Source organism: Agelaius phoeniceus, chromosome 13, assembly GCF_051311805.1.
Source record: "Agelaius phoeniceus isolate bAgePho1 chromosome 13, bAgePho1.hap1, whole genome shotgun sequence".
NCBI classification, from domain to species: Eukaryota; Metazoa; Chordata; class Aves; order Passeriformes; family Icteridae; genus Agelaius; species Agelaius phoeniceus.
This window is the reverse complement of record NC_135277.1, coordinates 12,630,667-12,648,580: the sequence shown is the minus strand read 5'-3', so window position 1 is coordinate 12,648,580 and position 17,914 is coordinate 12,630,667. Positions and strand designations below refer to the sequence as shown.

Here is a 17,914-nt window from a genome sequence, read left to right as displayed (position 1 = left end):
TAGGAAACATGCTATTTCAGCAATTTCTTTTAATTCCTATAGGAAATGTGTAGTATGTAATAGTAGCTCATTTCAAATACATATAAGCTCAGTTTTGATGTTTTGAATGTTAGTTATAATTAAAATACTATTTCTGAAATTATTACGAGATAAAATTTTTACTAAAGTAATATAACTGGCTATAGCATCTCAGGATTTAGATTCCAGAGAGTCACACAAGCGATGATATAGTCTCTGAAACATCACATTCGTATCCCTGATGACTAAGCTACATGTATATTCAAGTATAAACCTTCTTAATGTCTGACAGTTTTTAGGAATGGAACAAAAAAAAATGAGCTATCTCTTGCTATTTGTAATCCAGAACACTAGAGGACAGCACTAAAATATTACATAAATGTGTTGTTGTTTACACTGTTAATGATATAGGTGCTCTGGGAGGGGTTTGTGAGGAGAAAGCAAATTTGTTTTGAACAGTTAGGGCAGGTGATATTTTTTGAGAATATCTTTGGCTCCCTTTGAAAACTGCATCTCACTCCAAATGTATAAAACATCTGGAGCTGTCTGTGGTCTGATACAAAGTTATTTGCTGCAGTAATTTCTTTAGAAATTAAGCTTTATTTTTTTGTAGTAGTGATAGTGTATAATACATTTTTAGTTTTAAAAAGAGGCGTTGTTTGTCTCATCTGTAAATATTCTGTGATTTATTTGCTTACATGTAGTGTACTATATTAATGCTATGATATTATAGTGATAGCTCATTGAAAAAGTTACTTCTGTTGTGTTTCTCTAGGCACACTGGAACGACATGAAACGGGTGACACAGCAAGAGCAATTCTTGCTGCCATTGAAGATTCAGAATATTTAGTGGCAGGTGCTCTACTTCCTGTGTCTCAGGAGTCAAAACAGAACAAGAGTTCTGGATACAAACACTCCAGCTCATATAAGCATGGTATGGGCCCTTTTCCTGCTCATACAGAGAAATCTTCAGATAAGGTAAGAGTGAAGAGTAGAGCATTTTCCTTTGCAATTAGTGGTGATTCCAATTCTTTACCCTATCACCTGCTGATGAGTAAATGGGATAGTGGCTTGGTTTTAAGTTTATAAAGGCTTCCTCTGGCTGGCCCAGCTTTTATGCCTTCAACCCCATTTCATAAATAAATGAGAAAAATTGGCAGAGGGCCTTATGCAAGGTCATTAGTAGCTAATCTCAAAAGGATTTTCTCAGACCTTATTACCTGTAGTTAGATCCTATTTCCTCATGCCTCTAGCTTGTGACAGCACCTGTCAGTAGCACCCTGAGAACAGCTGAATACACCTTGCACCCATTCAAATGTGTATGTCCTGAGAACAAGCACATAGCGATCCCGTGCTGTTGCTCTTTCTCATGTTGCTCTTCTAATGAGACCACAGATCTCTCTTGTCATTCAGAGATAGTTTTTATTGGGTGTGTTTTCTCTTAGCATCATCACAGAATACACTGCAAGTGCCTTATGTTTTTATTACTGTGATTAAATTAGTGTTTGTGTGAGGTACTGGGCTGCAAATGGATATGATCATCTTCAGGAAAGATTTGGCGAGGGAGAGACTTGTGTTTAGGTTTATCTAGAAATACTTTCCTACCAAAATGATTAAACCAACTATTTGAGACTGATGGAGAAGATGTGCTCCTCCTTTTTGTTTTGAATAAGTAATAGAAGGAAATAATATGCTTAAAGTAGTGTTAATGTGATGTTAAAACTGAGAAAATGAGTACTGAGGCATCAAATCACGAGAAGTAAGATTGAAAATGTAATAGTCACTCTATTTTCTTGTGGCCTAGATAAATCTATACTTTTATCAGTTATTTGTAGATACTTAAAAATTAATTTAGTATTTGCTAATTTTAAAACTGTTTATTATAACTGTCGCTAATTTAATACAACCTCAAATTCAGTGAGATGGATATTGCCTTTTCCATGTAGGAAAAAAATGGTCCAAACATATTTTCTTAAACCCTCTATATGCATCAGGAGGTAGTATATTCTCTGAACCCTTGATTAGAGTGTATCTTAAGAATAGGGCTTTTATGTTGTTTTTTCTTGTTTACCACTTTGTAATTAATGGGTTTTGGAAATTCTGTTCTCTGTAATAAACAGAGGTCATATCCGCTATTCCTCAACCCTCGGTGTACATAGAAGGTGTTTTATCACAAGTATTGAGAGTAAAAAATGCTTTCCCTCAATCACACATAGAAAAGGCCTTCAGAATGGTCTCTGGCCTTTATTGCAGCTTTATTAATTATAGGAAATGAAGTAGCAGGTCTTACAAAACTGATAAAATACAGCTTGATCCAAGTCCTCACTCTGGAATTTTAAGTTTTCTTCATTGTATCATCAGATTTACATATAACATTGAGTTTCTAATGATTGTAGTTTAACTCTTAATATTTTTCTTTGACCTTTTACTAACCTTAGTCTGATTTCTAAAGTTCTTTTTGATCCCATTTTCTGAAAAGTCTTATTAGTGCGTAATCCTGCTGAGCATGTTGTGGGGCAGATGGTGCACTAGTTGGCCATTGACACAGAATCTGATCTCCCTGTTAGTTTGTTAAAAGGAATAGTTTCTTCTTGCCTTCTTAAATAGGAACAAAAGAAAAAAAAGTTTTGGTAGTTCTTTGGTAAGTAGTTTTAGGTATGTCTATTAAATTGAAAATTGCATGGATTTAACAAGGTGGGAGGAATGAAAATATGCTGATTATGGAATATGGGAAAAGAATTTTTTTGTAGACTTTAAAATGTGGAGTTTAACATGCTTTGGGAATTATGATCTTAAATTTGGAGAAATATCACAACAGGAAACCGTGGAAATGTAGTAATTTGTAGTCCTTTTTTTTTGATTTGATATACATCTTGTCTGCTCTGATTTAGCAAAATAATATTCTCTTGTCATGTTTAAATATTTCTCATTAATTGCCTTGTCCAAATGCAAATCTATTAAGAATACTATTGATGTCTCTTAGAATTTTCATGTTAAAATCTTTTTTTTTGTTTCATGTTCTTTTTTGTCACTACAGACCTGTTAGGTTTGTCTAAATTCATAATAAATTAGGTTTTGTATTTGGGAAAGCAATTTTCTTTCATCAAGCATATGTCATCCAGTACATTCAGAGATTCTTCCCACTTGCATCTGCATTGGAAAGGGTTCTGTAGATTGGTGTGGGAGATGTTGGAGCCTAAATGTATTTAGTGTAGCTGAACCAGGGGAAAACATAACAATGGAAGCCCCCTTATTGCTATTGCAGAAGCCCAGTGCTGGCTACACAAAAGGAGCGTGGAACTCTGCAGCTTTTTTAGCACTGGTCTGTTATTGCTAAATTGAAGGCTTGTTATGAAGTCTGGTTTTTTTTCTTAAGTTTTGTGTAGAAAAAATTTTATTACGTTTTTCAAAAAGTGCTCTATTGACTCTTTTGCATCATTGTATTTTAGCATCTTGAAATAGTCTAGAAATTCAGATCCCATTTAATTAGTGAGAGGACTGTAGCTATCAGACTTGAACATTCCATCCCCTATTAATTAAAGCATATAATTACTACACACATAAAAATATCACAACTTTTAGATTATCAGAGGGTTTTAATATAGAATGAGTGTTTTGTTATCAATTTACTTCTTTGGCAAATTGTGTATTAGAAATTTAACAGCATACTAAATTTTTAATAACTTTTCTATCAAAAAAACCCCATCATCAATTTTAGTATATGTTAAGGAACTGAATTTCAGAAAATTTATCTGACAGGAAAAATGAGTGGATATTGTCTCCTGTTGGTATTGTAAATGAGAATGATCCTTTTGTCCAATGAATGATCCACATGAAGATTGCAAGTAAAATTCAGCATTTGCTCTTGCCATATTTAAATTGTTTTACCCTTCCTATTATAGTTAAGATGAAAGAATGTTTTCAAAATAATGGTCTCTTTCCTCCATCCTAAAAAAGATAAATATTCTCACATAGTAGTCCAGCTCCAAAAGCTTTCTTTCAAAACTTTTGCCATCATGTAAATCATGGATACAAGAGCAGAATGTTTTGATTTCATGGTGTGTTGACCATTATAATTCTTTTATTGTGCTGCACGTGCCAGTGGGAGTACCAATAACAGATGACTGTGACAAATGCAGTTAACACAAGATCCATATTAATGTTGTCAAATCCCCTTGATATATTTAAACAGATTTTAATTATTTTTAATGTCAGAAGACCCAAAATATATAGCTTAATAGTTCTTCAAGAAAGCTTTACTTAATATGTGAATGTAAAACCTCTCATAAAAATGAAACTTTTATATTGGCCTTAGTCATTGACATAGGGTATTCATCAAGTCAGCAATTTGTGTGGCAAAGTGCCATTTGAATAGTGTATTGTTAGAATACTTATGGTCCACTTGACAAGGGCTCTTGCTGTAAATAGTGCAATTTGACTCCAGCTGTTAAAGAGTGGCTTTGACAGCAGCCAAATAGAATGGAGATGCTTTACTGCACCGCAGAAAAATCAATATTGGGTTCTTGTTCATAGTAACCTGTTTTCTTTTTTTTTTTTTGCAGATTTATACAAGACTATCTAGAGTTCATTTGTGAAAGTTTAAACATTATTTTGAAAGTGAGGCTGTTTTATTTCCAGATTAATGTTGGTGGCAAATGACGCTTGTGTTTAGTTAAAAAGTAAAAGGCAGTGCTTTGTGGATATACATAAATGATGTGATGATGCAGCATTATTGCAACTCTATTTATAGGGGTAGATGTTAGGATGTGGGTGCATAAGTTGTGTAACTAATGACAAAAAATATTCTTTCCTTCCTCTGTGTTTTTTTCTTTTTCTAGTGCTACTGTAGAATCCCTGTCAATTTTCTAAGTATAGGGTTTTTTTAAAGCAGGTTTCTTTGTTGCTCTCCCTTTAACAACCCCCACAGATGTTGACAATCTGTAGTGCCATTGTAGATTTTCCTGAAGCATGGTCTTGCTAGTGCTGAACAGTTTTCCAGCAGTATTCAGTGACACAAGGTTGCTATGATACCCAGCCAGTAGCAATAGGTATTGAATCACTGCTCTTAATTACAATAGAATACACACTAGACTGTGCTCATGGTGTTCATATGGAACTAGCTCTCATTATAGCTTTAAGTCATAGTTCTGTTTGAAAATTGAAGCTCTGTGAAAAACTGATTTAAAAAAAAAAGAATTGAAATGCTCCAGTGCATCATATGAAGATTTCATTGATGCACATAAAAAGCTGGATGTGTCTGGGGATTGTTTTCCTGATGTTCCAGAAACCCTTCATGTTCGAAAGTTTCCTACCTTTTCAGCTTCAATATTTTGGATGTAAGCCTGTGTTTATCATGCACTAATGTTTCTAGTGATTTCAGTAATCAGAATGGTCTGGGTAAAAACATTGGAGGGAAGGTTATAAAATCTGTGCAATGGTTGCTGAAGCTTGAACTCTTAAATTATACTACTGAAAATCTAGATCAGAGATTTTTTTACTGTGTATATAAGACAAGACAAAGATGGGGGAGAGAAACATTCATTTATATGTGGACTTGTTATATGTATTTTTTGATATATTAACTCAGAAATTTCTTAAAATCTGTTGTAATAGGAGTCCTTTAGAACTTGATATTCACTTACATACTAGTATACATATTCTGTTATGGGCAAAAATATGTAAAGGGAAGAATGTCCAGAAGTTGTAAATAATAAAAGAAAGATCTACTTTGCTGCACAGAATAGGTAAGAGGCAAATGAAGACTGTAGGATAATAGCAGCTATTTGTTTTAGTATAGCAAGGGAAGCAATTTGAAAATTAAATTGTTATTGCAAGTCTGGAAAATCACTGCTAGTTAAATCTTACTGATGGAAAAATTGATAGAAAAATGGAAATAAGATACAAGCACGAATACAAAATAATACTTAGCAAATAGGAAATCAGGAGTGGTACCATAAACAATGGTGTCACAGACATGGATTCCTTTAATTTCTTTCCTTTTGTAATATTTAGAGCATTATTATGGGGAATTACAGATCTTGGTGATTTATATAAAGTGGATTATTAAGGACAAAGCAAAATAGAAAGTAGTAGAGTATTTCTCCTTAAAGTTGGTAATGTCACACTGCTGCTGCAAGGGTTTGTTGTTTTTTTCCTGGAACTAGTGTTATGTAGCCATATTTAGTAGTTTATTAAGTGTAATAGGAAAATGAGTGAAGAAAAAGGGCTCAATGTATGCAGGGTTGTTTTTTTTTTTCTCTGTAATTCAGTTGCAAAACATTTTAGTACTACATTTCCTGTAAAATTTTACAATTAAGTATTTTATTAAGGGACCAAGGTAGCAACATATCTACAGTGAAGTAGTAACTTGGGAGTTATTAGATTAAATTGGGAGCAGTTAAAAAGAACCATGATCCTGAGGGATATTGATAGCTTTGACCAAATGCCATCTTTATGGAAGTTGGTGTAGTTTTTGAATTGGCACACCAAGTCAAGAATTTGATGATTTGTGTTTTCTTCATTGATTGCCTCAAAGCAAAATGAAACCAAAACGTTGCCTTTGTGATATTGTAGCACATTTTAATCTTACACACGCGGACAGCAATTAACGCAGGATGTCAGAAATCTAATAATAAGTCTTAACTACTTATTTCAGCACTTCTGACACTGATTCTTTTCTACTCTGTGACTATACTGGAGGTGATTGACTTAAAACTTCTTTCCTTTCTTAGACAGCTAATTGGACTGTGTGATAAAGCTAAAGAGGCTGCTATGGTATCCTACTAGAAATAAATCTAAGGTCAATATCAACAGTCCTTGTGAAATATTTCATGTTGAAGGATGATTTATTGAAGCTAACCTAGCTATTGTTGTCTTTGTCTTTTCCCGTCCCTCTGTCATGCTACAATTCCCTTCTGTCCCTTGGAATCTTTCGCAAAGTTTGCATTTTGGTTAGGGATTTATACTTACAGTTAAAAACCTACAGTTTCTCTCTAATGGAAGTGGTGTTCATGATATCATATTTGCCACTTAGGACTGTTTCTTTTAGGTCTGGTTGTGGAGCTGGGCACAGTTAGAGTTTTCCTATCTTGGATTTTACCTTTACTACTTTTGTAGTCTAGAAGGTATGACTTGTTCTGTAGATCAGCCTGACTGATTTCCCTTCCAAGTGCTCTGCCTAATTCTAGAATAAATCACATGATCTTTGTTTTAACCTTTATATTTTCATGTTGTTCAATAGTGTTCTTTAAATTCTTCACTATTTATTATAGTGATATGGTAGAATCTTTGCAGGTCTGATAATCACTTTTCTATTCTAAACGTTAATTCCCTGGCCTCTTATAGTTTAATTAGTATTGTTTTAGTGAAGAAAAATATTAGCAAGAATTCAGAGTGAATTCAGTGTGAGACTTTTTCCTAGATTTCTGGCTCACACATCTATTTAAAAAAAATGCATTGACTTTTTCAGAAGCACATCATCATCTTACATGCAACTTAGAAACAGGAATTGCAGCAAACAAACCTTACACACAAAAGAAAGACTTGTTATCTGCTAGCTTCCTTCTGATAGCTAATTGAAACTCGTCTCAGTTATAGAGCAGAAATAAAATCCTTGGCTAACCTTTGGTTTGATTTCAAACAAACAAAGCAAGAGCAGTGGTTGTAAATTCATTCTCTTGATATCTATTTTTGTATATTAATACTCAACCTTTATTTGTTCCAGTAGTCAGGTATGGTTCTTGCAATACTTATGGAAAGGATGAGTCATCCAAGCAGACACCTGAGAATGTTTGTTTCCAAAACTTGTCCTTTTGGAAGCCTCTGCAGTAAGACTGAACATCTTGCTAGGAAAGAACAGTATGAAATCAATGGATGCAGAAACTGCTACTCTGATACATCTCAGAATGCTATAGGATCTGAGAAAAGTCCAGCTTGCCTATTCTTAAAATCTCAAGAATGGCACTTTCTAGAATACACAGGATTTTTTGCGTTTTGGTTCTTTTTCTTTAGTAGAAAGTCACTTGCTTATGAATTGACCTAGAACTTTTATATAGGTAAATTTTCTGGGTGGGACTCTTATAATTCAAGATGGGAAATGCACTCAGAACAGCCTGGGGAAAATATGTTCTTTCAGTTGGAGTCAGCACTCAGACATATCATGCTAACTTAATTTTTATATACATCAGTCCTTCTTAGGACAAAGCAATATTCTCAAGCTCCTGCAAAGGTCCTGTTGGCAGTATCTCTATGTTCAGCATTATATCTCACAGATATTAGGATGTTCATTCATCCAGTAAATTGTTCAATATGATAATTCCTAAATCTTGAGCCAGCAGTCTGTGGCTTTGGATTGCTGTAGCATTTCTTGTCCAGTTGATGATCAAGAAAACTTTGGATATGTTCCATCTTTTTTCTAAAGTGCTGAGAGAGGACAGAAATTTTTCACTACCACACAGCACTGAGCTGTAAATATTTCTAAAGATATAGTTAGAAAATTTACTTTTACATTCAAAATAATGAATATATTAAGATGTAGGCAGAGTATTTGAATACTGAGTGTATAAATAATACTTAATTTTAAACACCATCTTATTCCTTCATTCTATCTAAACTTTTCACAGCCAAGACTGTTCATGTCAGAAATGGATGTTAAAGATGACTGGATTTACAGTTCACTTTTATATTCTTTCTATGATAAAATTATTAGACAAGATTTTGTCAAAAGTCTTATGTTTAGAATTGCCTTATAGTGTGCCCAGACAGCCAGAGATATGAATTCCAGAGCAAAGCAATAGTTGTCTGTAAAAAAGTCATACATTTCTTCAAATATTTTTCTGAAAAATAAAGGATAGACTTGTTTCCTAGTGTTGAAAAGTTGTGAAGTATATTCAGGATATTAATTTTACTTGCCTGTTATTCTTTGATATCTTTTAAAGATTTGTCTCCAGAATTACTTTTATATGTACACTTTAATTTAATCCAATAGAAAACTCTAAGATGAGTGTTGCAGAGAGAGAGGGTGTTAGCTTGAAAACAAAATGTGCGAAACACTAAATTTTGATACCAGACCTCCACATTGAGCAATTCAATAGATGGGTTAGCAATTCTTCCTGAACAATTGCAATTTTTGTGCCCAGTAGATCCATCTGGACTACAATCTGCCTGACAGTGGCCTTCCATACATGATAAAAAGAGGGTTTATTCAGTTGCTTAGACTATTCATCACACAGCTTGAATTTGAAGACTCCTTGGCTTAATTACTTACATTGTGCCACAGATGCATCAGCAGTGATGCTACAGTTACTGTTCAAAGTGCTGTGAGGATAGTAAAGCCTTCCACTGGGACTTAACAAAAGAAAAAAGAAAGATTACAGAGTTGGGAGGAAAGAGGGTGACTCTGCTTATGTTGCAATTAAGTTGATAGATAAACACTGGTGCAATCTCAAAAAATACTGTAGCTTTTTCTTCATGGGAGGTGGATTCTTAGGAGGATCTGGGCATCCTCAGTAATAAGAACAGAGTTGTAATGAATACCATAATAAAAGTAATGCAAGGCAAGTTCAAAACAGCTTGTTATACTAGTTCATATAGGAAAATTCATCATGAATTGACACATTTGTTCAAGACTGCATTGTCCAAATGATGAAGCCTCAGGTCAAGCATAAATTGCATGTGAAAGCAAACTGGGGCACTACTACTGACTCCAGGCTTTTTACAGATAGTCCTTTATATCTGAGTACTGAGCTATAAAAGGGTAAATGAATAAGAAAAAAGTTCTGAATGCCCCCATCAAAGGATCCTCTGTCCTATGACTAGGTAAGGTGTCTTAAGGTAAGAAAAATAAATGCCTTTGGGATAGTGACACTGTGTGTGATGCTCACCCTGTGCAAGAGGCCAGCATTGCTTTCTGGCAGGTAGGCTGGCCTCTTTGTACCCTTTGGGAGACCATTGATACTCTCAGTGACAAACTCATCACGTGCTCCCTAAATCTGAAGCTCGGGATGTGGGCAGGGTTAGACCGGGGTGTGATATGCGGGCTGCTGATAGGAGCTAATATTGGATTAGGAAGTGCATATGGTTTTTATGGGAAGATGAAAGTGTAGCCAATAATTTGCATCCTTTCTTCCTCAGCAGGTTATTTTAGAGATGGTGTATGGTGTATGTTTAAGTGCTATTTCAATTATATACCTGCTGCTTGCAAACTATTTTTGAGTAAATGCATCTTTGCACATATCCTAGACTGCTTGCCCTTTCAGCAGAGCAAGAAAATAAGATAGCTGTGTATTTGCAAAAAGGTTATGAACTCAAGAAAGCAGGTCTGCTAATGGGATTTACCTGAAATAAGACATCATTCAATGCTTAGATTATTTTTAAGTTACAAATACCTAAATAGGATTGAAAGACCATATTTCTATCTAATTGTTAACAGTTCTTCAAGCATGACCTTGAGAATTTGAAATTTCTTTTAGGGAAAACTTGGACCCCCATTTCAGATTTCTCTATCTTACATTTCTTAAAGAACTTGTTTTTTAAATTATTGCATCAAAATTCTAGTCATAAAATAGATGAGTGGTGTTCACTCTCTTAGTAGTGTTCCACTGAATGATGTTTGATCATGTGCTGTATGCTGTGCTGTCATGGGAAAAGGTTATAATAGCTTTTCTTCTTGCTTGTCTTTTAGTGATCAAAGTAAATTAGTCTTCTGAAATTTGGAAGTGACTTAATGCTAAGTAGACACATAAGTTACATCAAGCTTTTCATTTTTTATGTAGAAGACACATCCAAAAGATACAATTTCCCAGTAGATAAAGAGGTGTTCCATTCATGGCGTAGGTTTAAGATGTGCTATTTGAAATCTGAGGTTTTTGTGGAACTTGCTAACTATATTTTATGCTCATAAACCAGTTTGAAGCCCCAAACACAATTTCATTTATCTTTATATTCTAAGCTTTATAGAGTCTGCAAAAGTGTCCATCTGTTCAGCTGAGATTGCTTCAAATAGTGAGTGGTCAGAGAGAGGTAGCTGATAAAGGTCAAAGGAGCCTCTTGACCCCGTGGTTCTTGCCAAAGCAATTGGAGCGTAGAACTGATATACAGTTAGATACAGCTTGCTAACGTGGGCTCCACTTTAATTGGTAATGATAGCAAGAATACACAGTCAAGTCATTGCTGAAAGAAAACAAAAAGTATCCAATATAGTAATTTATTACCAGTCAGTGGGTTTCACGCACTGGGTTGTTTTACCCCTGCAGTGGTCAGAGAAAGCAAAAAGGTACTCTAACACTTAACTGAAAATGGATGCCCTGCTGCTATCAGAGATGCATGGTGGTCAAACGATTGCCTGTGCCATTAGCTTGGTAATGTTTTCTCTATTGTAAACTCAGCTCCCCATGTTCTTCCTGTGCATCAGCTGCAGATTGAAGGCTTTCTCGTTTGTCTTCTATTTGTGCTGCCAATCATCAAGCTGCTGTTCACCAAGCACATTTCAAGGAGGCAATTTTTTTTATTCCTATCGACTACCATCTCTAGCAACTGAGGGCTCAGAGGATTTAGAAATAAATTTAATGCTTTAATTTACACTGTGCCAGCCATTTTGTGCGTTGTTTATGTATTTGTTTTCTGTGACAATTCAAGAGACAGTTACAAGTTTCCTATTTTGCAAAAGTATGCTTGAGATAGATTTAAGTTTTGGGGACACATTTGCAGGTACTCTTATGCTACTATGTCTATTAAAAAGATTGAAGAGAAAATTTTTTTTGCAAGAAAAGATGATTTTTAACCCATTCAGTAGTTAAAAACAGATGAAAAATGCAAATTCAAATCCAACAAAAACTAACACACATATTCCTTCCCACCATCAAGGATAAAACGTTATGTAGAATAAAATAGAGCTGTCATTGGCAATATAATGTATAACACCCTTAGGTGTGGTAACCATGCTTCAGTTAACAGTTCTTCAATCTCCACAAAGTGCAAATGTAACAGGAGGGTAGGAGTACCTAAATAGCTTTTACAAGCAGATGTGTGATTGTACTTATTTTTTGTGAGCCCAGAGCCCGATCAGTGATGAGATGTGATTCTGAGAAGTTATGACCTCTGAACTGTTGACAATCCAGTGACTGGCTTGATCAAGACACAAAAAATTCTCACCCATCAATAAATTTTGTTTGACAAATTCTACTACCCTTCTCTTTTATTTCTATAGCGGGTTCTCCTTAATTCAGTTTCTTAAAAGGAAAATGTGTACTGTTAATGAAGACTGATTCAGACATTATATGTCTTTACAGTTTCTATTTTCTTTTTAGTGTCATAAAAAGACCACAGTGAAGACAGATAACAAAAACAATTGTTAATGTCATTGAAATAAGCATATTGGTATTATCAAACATCATTGTGATATTTCCAAAATTATCGTGTCAAAAAACTTCCTAGAGCCTATGAGATATGGTAGTTTTGATGATTCTATGTTGGACTTTGTTTAAAAAATCTTGTTTGAAAATATGTCAATTTGGCATTCACACAATTGGATATTCACAGAATAGCTCCACTGAGCAAACAATTGGGTGCTGGTATTTTAATGATTAAGTTTGCATTAATTTATTGGTAGTGAGTATATTTAATAATGAAACACTCTTTAAAAGTCCATTGGGTAAGACATACTCTTTTATCACGTCCTTCAGTGAGCTATTGTATTGTATCTGTATTAAAAGCCAATGGCCTAATTGCTGTCAAAATATAAAGGTTATATATCTTTAAAAAAAAATCTCTCAAGCAAATCAGAAGTAGAAAATCCCTGGCCCCAAGAAAAATAAAACAGTGGTGCACCTTCTGTGAATGAAACAACCTTCCAGTCTCTTTGGCATTATTTCATGTAAGCTCCACACATCACTCCAGTCTCCCCCTGCCTAATCTACCTAAAAATTCCCATTAAAGTTGTTCAACTTCTGTCTAATATTTTCCTGAGCCTTTTCAGGTGGCAAGCAATGGGTAAAGGAGGGGATTGAACCTGTTCCATGTTTATGAATCAAAATATGTTCTTTCAAAGGGGAAAGTTCAAAGGAACAGAATTAAACCTCTTAAATATTACATAATTTAAAAAGACTTATTTAGAATCAGCATATGAGCTATCAACAGGATAGCTCCCACTTAGGATTTGTACATCATGATTCCTTCTGCAGGTACTGGGAACTTTGGGACCAATTTTCTGCCACTTCTATCCTGTTAGGTTTTGGGATAAAGTGGGAGTGCAATGAATAAAGAAGTCTGTAAGTCTAGAAGAAAAGTCACATTTAATACTTCAGGACTTAGTTGGCATGGGAGTTGGTACTACTAGTGCTGTGAGAACTGAGCAACTGCTATTCAGTGATATTAAAGCAGCTTCTAAGTATATTTTGAATGCTGGTGCTGGTATTTTGCCTTCTAAAATTTCTACCTTGTGATTTTTTTACCACTTTGTTTCCTTTATGTAAAACGAATGTCAAGATCATTCCTGTCAAATCTGCTTTTAGTACAAAACCCACAATAGAATACTTCTGGTAAAGAAAGCAGATATGTGGAGAAAGTGCATACGTACAAGGAGCTGAAAAAGTATGGGAATCCCTGTCAGCTAATGGAAGTGTATATTTTAAGTGGAATACCATTCCCAGAACAAGCTGGATCCCAGTGGAAAAAGGCCTTTAGAGATGAGAAGGCAGCTAGGTAAAATAACACTTGAATTGTACTTCCCATGAAATTTTTATGTGATATGTCTGTCCTAAATCTGTTAAAGATAATGGCGTGTCTTGATGCATTTGGGGGCCACAGTAAGCACAGCCCCCTGCTGCCCCCTCCCCATAGTGACAGGAAAACTTTTCCTTGGGTGCTAAGAACAAGTAAAGGGGAAAAGATGTAGAGGAACAGGGTTGTAACTTTTGGAGCAGTGATGAATTGCATGCCAAAAAACTGGAGCAAGCTTCTGAGAGATGTGTACAGTGCCCCAAGCCAGTGAGTGTTTAAGGGCCATTTGGAGAGCCTAGTTGGACTAAATGATCCTTGTAGTTCCCTTCCAACTGAAGTAGTTTATTCTAGCTCTTGTCTGATCCTGGCTCCAACATCTTTAGTGGCAAGCTGGAGAGATGTTAGGAGATGGCCATGCATGGAAAATAGCTTGGCTTTTCAAAGCCTCCCTGAATCTTGCTCTTTCCTGGATATAGAAAGCATTTTCTGCTGTGGGTCAGTGATGTACAAGAGATTCACAAGTCTCAGGATATAATTTTAGTCTGTAGTCAGCCTTTTTGCTGCTTTAAAGCCAACAGTAGGCTGTCCATGTCAAAAATAAACTTAAAAACTAGAAATGGTTAAACTAGAAAAGGAAAGGTACAATATATAATGCAAATATCTGTTAATCTGATTTTCAGTATTCAAAAAATGCAGTTTCCAGCTCTCTGGTTTGCATTTAGGTTTATGGGTGTCTTTCCATTTTCTGTAATCTTCTATTACAGAGAATAGCTTGCCTATATGTCCTAAAGGGCATTTTATGTCTAAAGCTTTGGATGCCCACCTTCTTGCACTGGAATGTGATGCCTGTGGCAGAGAGCTAAGATAACTTGGCAGACAGTTTTAGGATCAATGTCAATAAACTTTCATATTGCCAATAAAACATCAATGTTTATTGTGACTTCACATGTAGTAGCATCACCAGATGTCTCAATGGATTGCCATTGTCACTGTGTTTTCCTTTGTTTGGATGCTGATTCACTAAAGGTTTCTAAATGTTAATCAAGCAAATTATATAAGTGTGTAGAAGAAAGCAAACTATAAGTGTGTAGAAGAAGAAAATGATAGGCTAAATAATAATAGCGTCAATTAATGTCAAAGCTAGCCTGTGAATTCCAGTATTTACATTCCATGGGGTGCTCCCTATCTATTAGGAAACAGCATAATTAAAGATTAAAATAATCCTAGTACTTAACTGCAAAGTATTATTTTTTAAAAAAGGAAAGGGATAAAAAAAAAACTGAAAAAGCACTTATAATCTTTTACTTATGACTCCCTATAGAGATCTTTAAATGAGATTATGTATTTAGAGTACATTCTCATCTGGTTGGGAGCATCATTCCCTAAATAACAAAAAGCCAAATTATATTATTGCCCAAAACTAAATAGTCATGTCATAGAGTTTATGCAGTCAATTTTTTCCTTGTGTTATTTGTACTAAAACAGTTTAAAAATAGCTAATCCTATAAAATCATAGTTTGTAATGTAAAAGAAGTTGGGTAAGATGGTCATGAGAAAGATGAGGTAAAGAACATTGCATTCCAGCTAGAGCTGGTTGCTGCTCTGTTTACTAACACGTGATGATTTATTTTGAGATTTAACTATGTTCAACAGAAAGTTCTTTGCATTAGTAGAATGCTTCAAATTATCAGAAGAAAATTAAAAGTAAGAGTGATCTGGAAAATTCTGTGCCATTTGTGATGTGGAAGCTGGCGTGATGGTTTGCAGAAGTATTACTGAGATGAAAAGTTGCTTCTTGATGTGTCTTTCTGTTTGTGAAGGTGAAATAGGCTGAGCATGGTGCTGAGAGTATAAGCTTGTGCAGGACAATAAAAACATACCAGTCATAAATGCTTAAAGAAAAAGGCAGAAGTGTCAACAAGGAGTTTGTATTCCCTCACTTCTGGTGTTTCCCTGAAGGTAAAACATACTTTGGTAGATGCTGCAGGATTAGAAGATGTTGTGTCACTCTGTGAACTCATCAGGTCATTTTCAAAGTGCCTGGAGACATCCCTTCCACTGGAGTTTATCACAGCATGTTCACCTTGTGCCAAGGGCACTGGTAAAAGAAAAGATGTAAAGTTTTCTTCCTAATGACAATTTATCATTTAAATAATGAAACTGCAAGGCTAAAATGGAATAAGTTTTAATTTTTTTTGTGAAGATGATTTTGAACATTTCCTTATGTTCAGCTGACAGTTCATCATCATCAAGTTACTTCTACAGTTTAACATGTGATACTAAAGTTGAGTGAAGCTGTAGCTCTTCTCAAATCTTCTGGTTTCAAAAATTATGTTCTTTGGTCATTTATTAACAACAGCAATTACCCATGTGTGTTTATTATGTTAGTATGTAGAATTGAAATTATTCTTTATGAATTGCCATTGCTGTGAACGGTCTTCAAAGTTGGGGGAAAAGTATGGAGAATTCTAGAAAAGATGCAGGTAGGAAATAGGGTGGCACAAGATAAAGTCAGATGTTCACAAACATTTTATTAAGCTTTTTCTCTTAATTATTTTTAGCTAAGGAGCTAAGGTGAATTAATTGTGTGTAGATTTATTTACCTAGGTTCATTATTGTTCTTCCTTTTGACTTATCTCAGAAGGAGGTAGCTTTGCATGTTTTGAAATAGCAAAAGGTGTAGTCTTTATCCCGTACAAATCCTCTCTCTCTATCTCTCTATATATATGTAGCAAATGATAAAAAGGCATACAGACACTCAGGGTTTGCAAAAATCTTGCAGCATTGTAGTATTTGCTTCTCTAGCTTTATTTAAAAAAAAAATGGTTTCATGCTTTAAAATTTTCCAAAAATCCTTTTAACTTGAAATGAGATTTAGTGGAAGAAATACAGCCTGGAGTTTTTGCAAAGATATGTGCTACCTACAGTATGGGTGTGTAATTGAAGGATCCTGTTTTATAATATTTGCACACAGATGTCTCTGGGTGTCTTAAGCTATTTGGAAGCAAATTTTTTTTGTACTTAATCAAAACTGAACAAATATAATTTAATTGAACTTAACGGAGTTAATAGATTTTCTCTATTCCATAGGCAATTCTATGCTGATATCTTGAAAATTACAGAAAACTGTTTAGACATTTAATATTTTTCTTTTAGTTGACTGATACCAGCTGCATCCAACAGCCCTTTACTATTTTACCAGCTAAGACAAAATGGAACAATGCAAACTTTCATATTCTCTTATTTGACCTGGAAAAACTTGAGGAACTTCTCTCATCTCAACTCAATGGATTAAAGTCATCAAAATCATTCCACAACCAATACACTCTAGAAAGAGCTAAAAGTACCACTGAGAAAAGGGCACTGACATTAAAAAGAAATAAAACTGCTGCCTTTGTACCTCAAGTAGATGGGCAGGCAGAGACTGTTTGTTCAGACCAAGTTCACAGGGATAATAATGCAGCTAGGCCTATGGAAGAAGGTGGTGGCATAAAAAGATGGAAAAAAATGAAGAGTTCAAGAAAGATCAGAATGCAGCCATCAGGAAACATTGATGTGAACATGGTAACTGATACGGCCAAACTGCTTTTGTCATGTCTCCTACCATGGGGTGTAGATAAAGAAATAGACAATCTCTGTGCAAGACACCTGAACATCTTGAGGCTTCAGTGTCCTGTTTCTTTTGGACTTGTGTCAGATGAAAGCCACCTCTCACTGATGTTGCCCGGATGGAAATGTACTGATTGTGGTGTGCTAGGAGAACATGGAGTTTTCAATTTGTTTTCAAAAAGAGTCCTTGATTTATCGAACAAATACCTTGCTGCAACTGAAGGACAATTTGGACAGAAGGATGGACATGGGAATAATGATTATGGAACAAGGGACTTGGAAACAGTATTTTTCTTATTTAGCAGAATAGCTTTAATCTACAGGATAATTAACACACCTTCAGCAGTTACAGATGAAATTGAAAGGTAAGAACTTCTTCATTGTGAGTGGATTATATTTTCTAATGCCTCTACATCCAAATCTAATTCCTCCTAGTCACACTAATTCACTTGGTTATACTTTTCTGTCCCAAAACCACAGAGTAATCAAACACAGCAGAGTAATCTCTAAGCATAAATTATTGAATTGGTATTATTCCTACCCCAAACCTTATCTCTGAAAAGCTTATTAG

General features: G+C 34.9%; 1 protein-coding gene across 1 annotated transcript in view; it reads left to right on the top strand.

Annotated features, from left to right (window-relative positions):
* WDR72 (WD repeat domain 72) overlaps positions 1-17,914 on the top strand; it is a 90,291-nt gene that overhangs the window by 25,229 nt on the left and 47,148 nt on the right. Inside the window, exons 13-14 of the mRNA XM_077185636.1 lie at positions 794-996; positions 16,891-17,708. Of these exons, the coding sequence (XP_077041751.1) occupies positions 794-996; positions 16,891-17,708 (1,021 nt within the window). The remainder of the gene's footprint in view (positions 1-793; positions 997-16,890; positions 17,709-17,914) is intronic.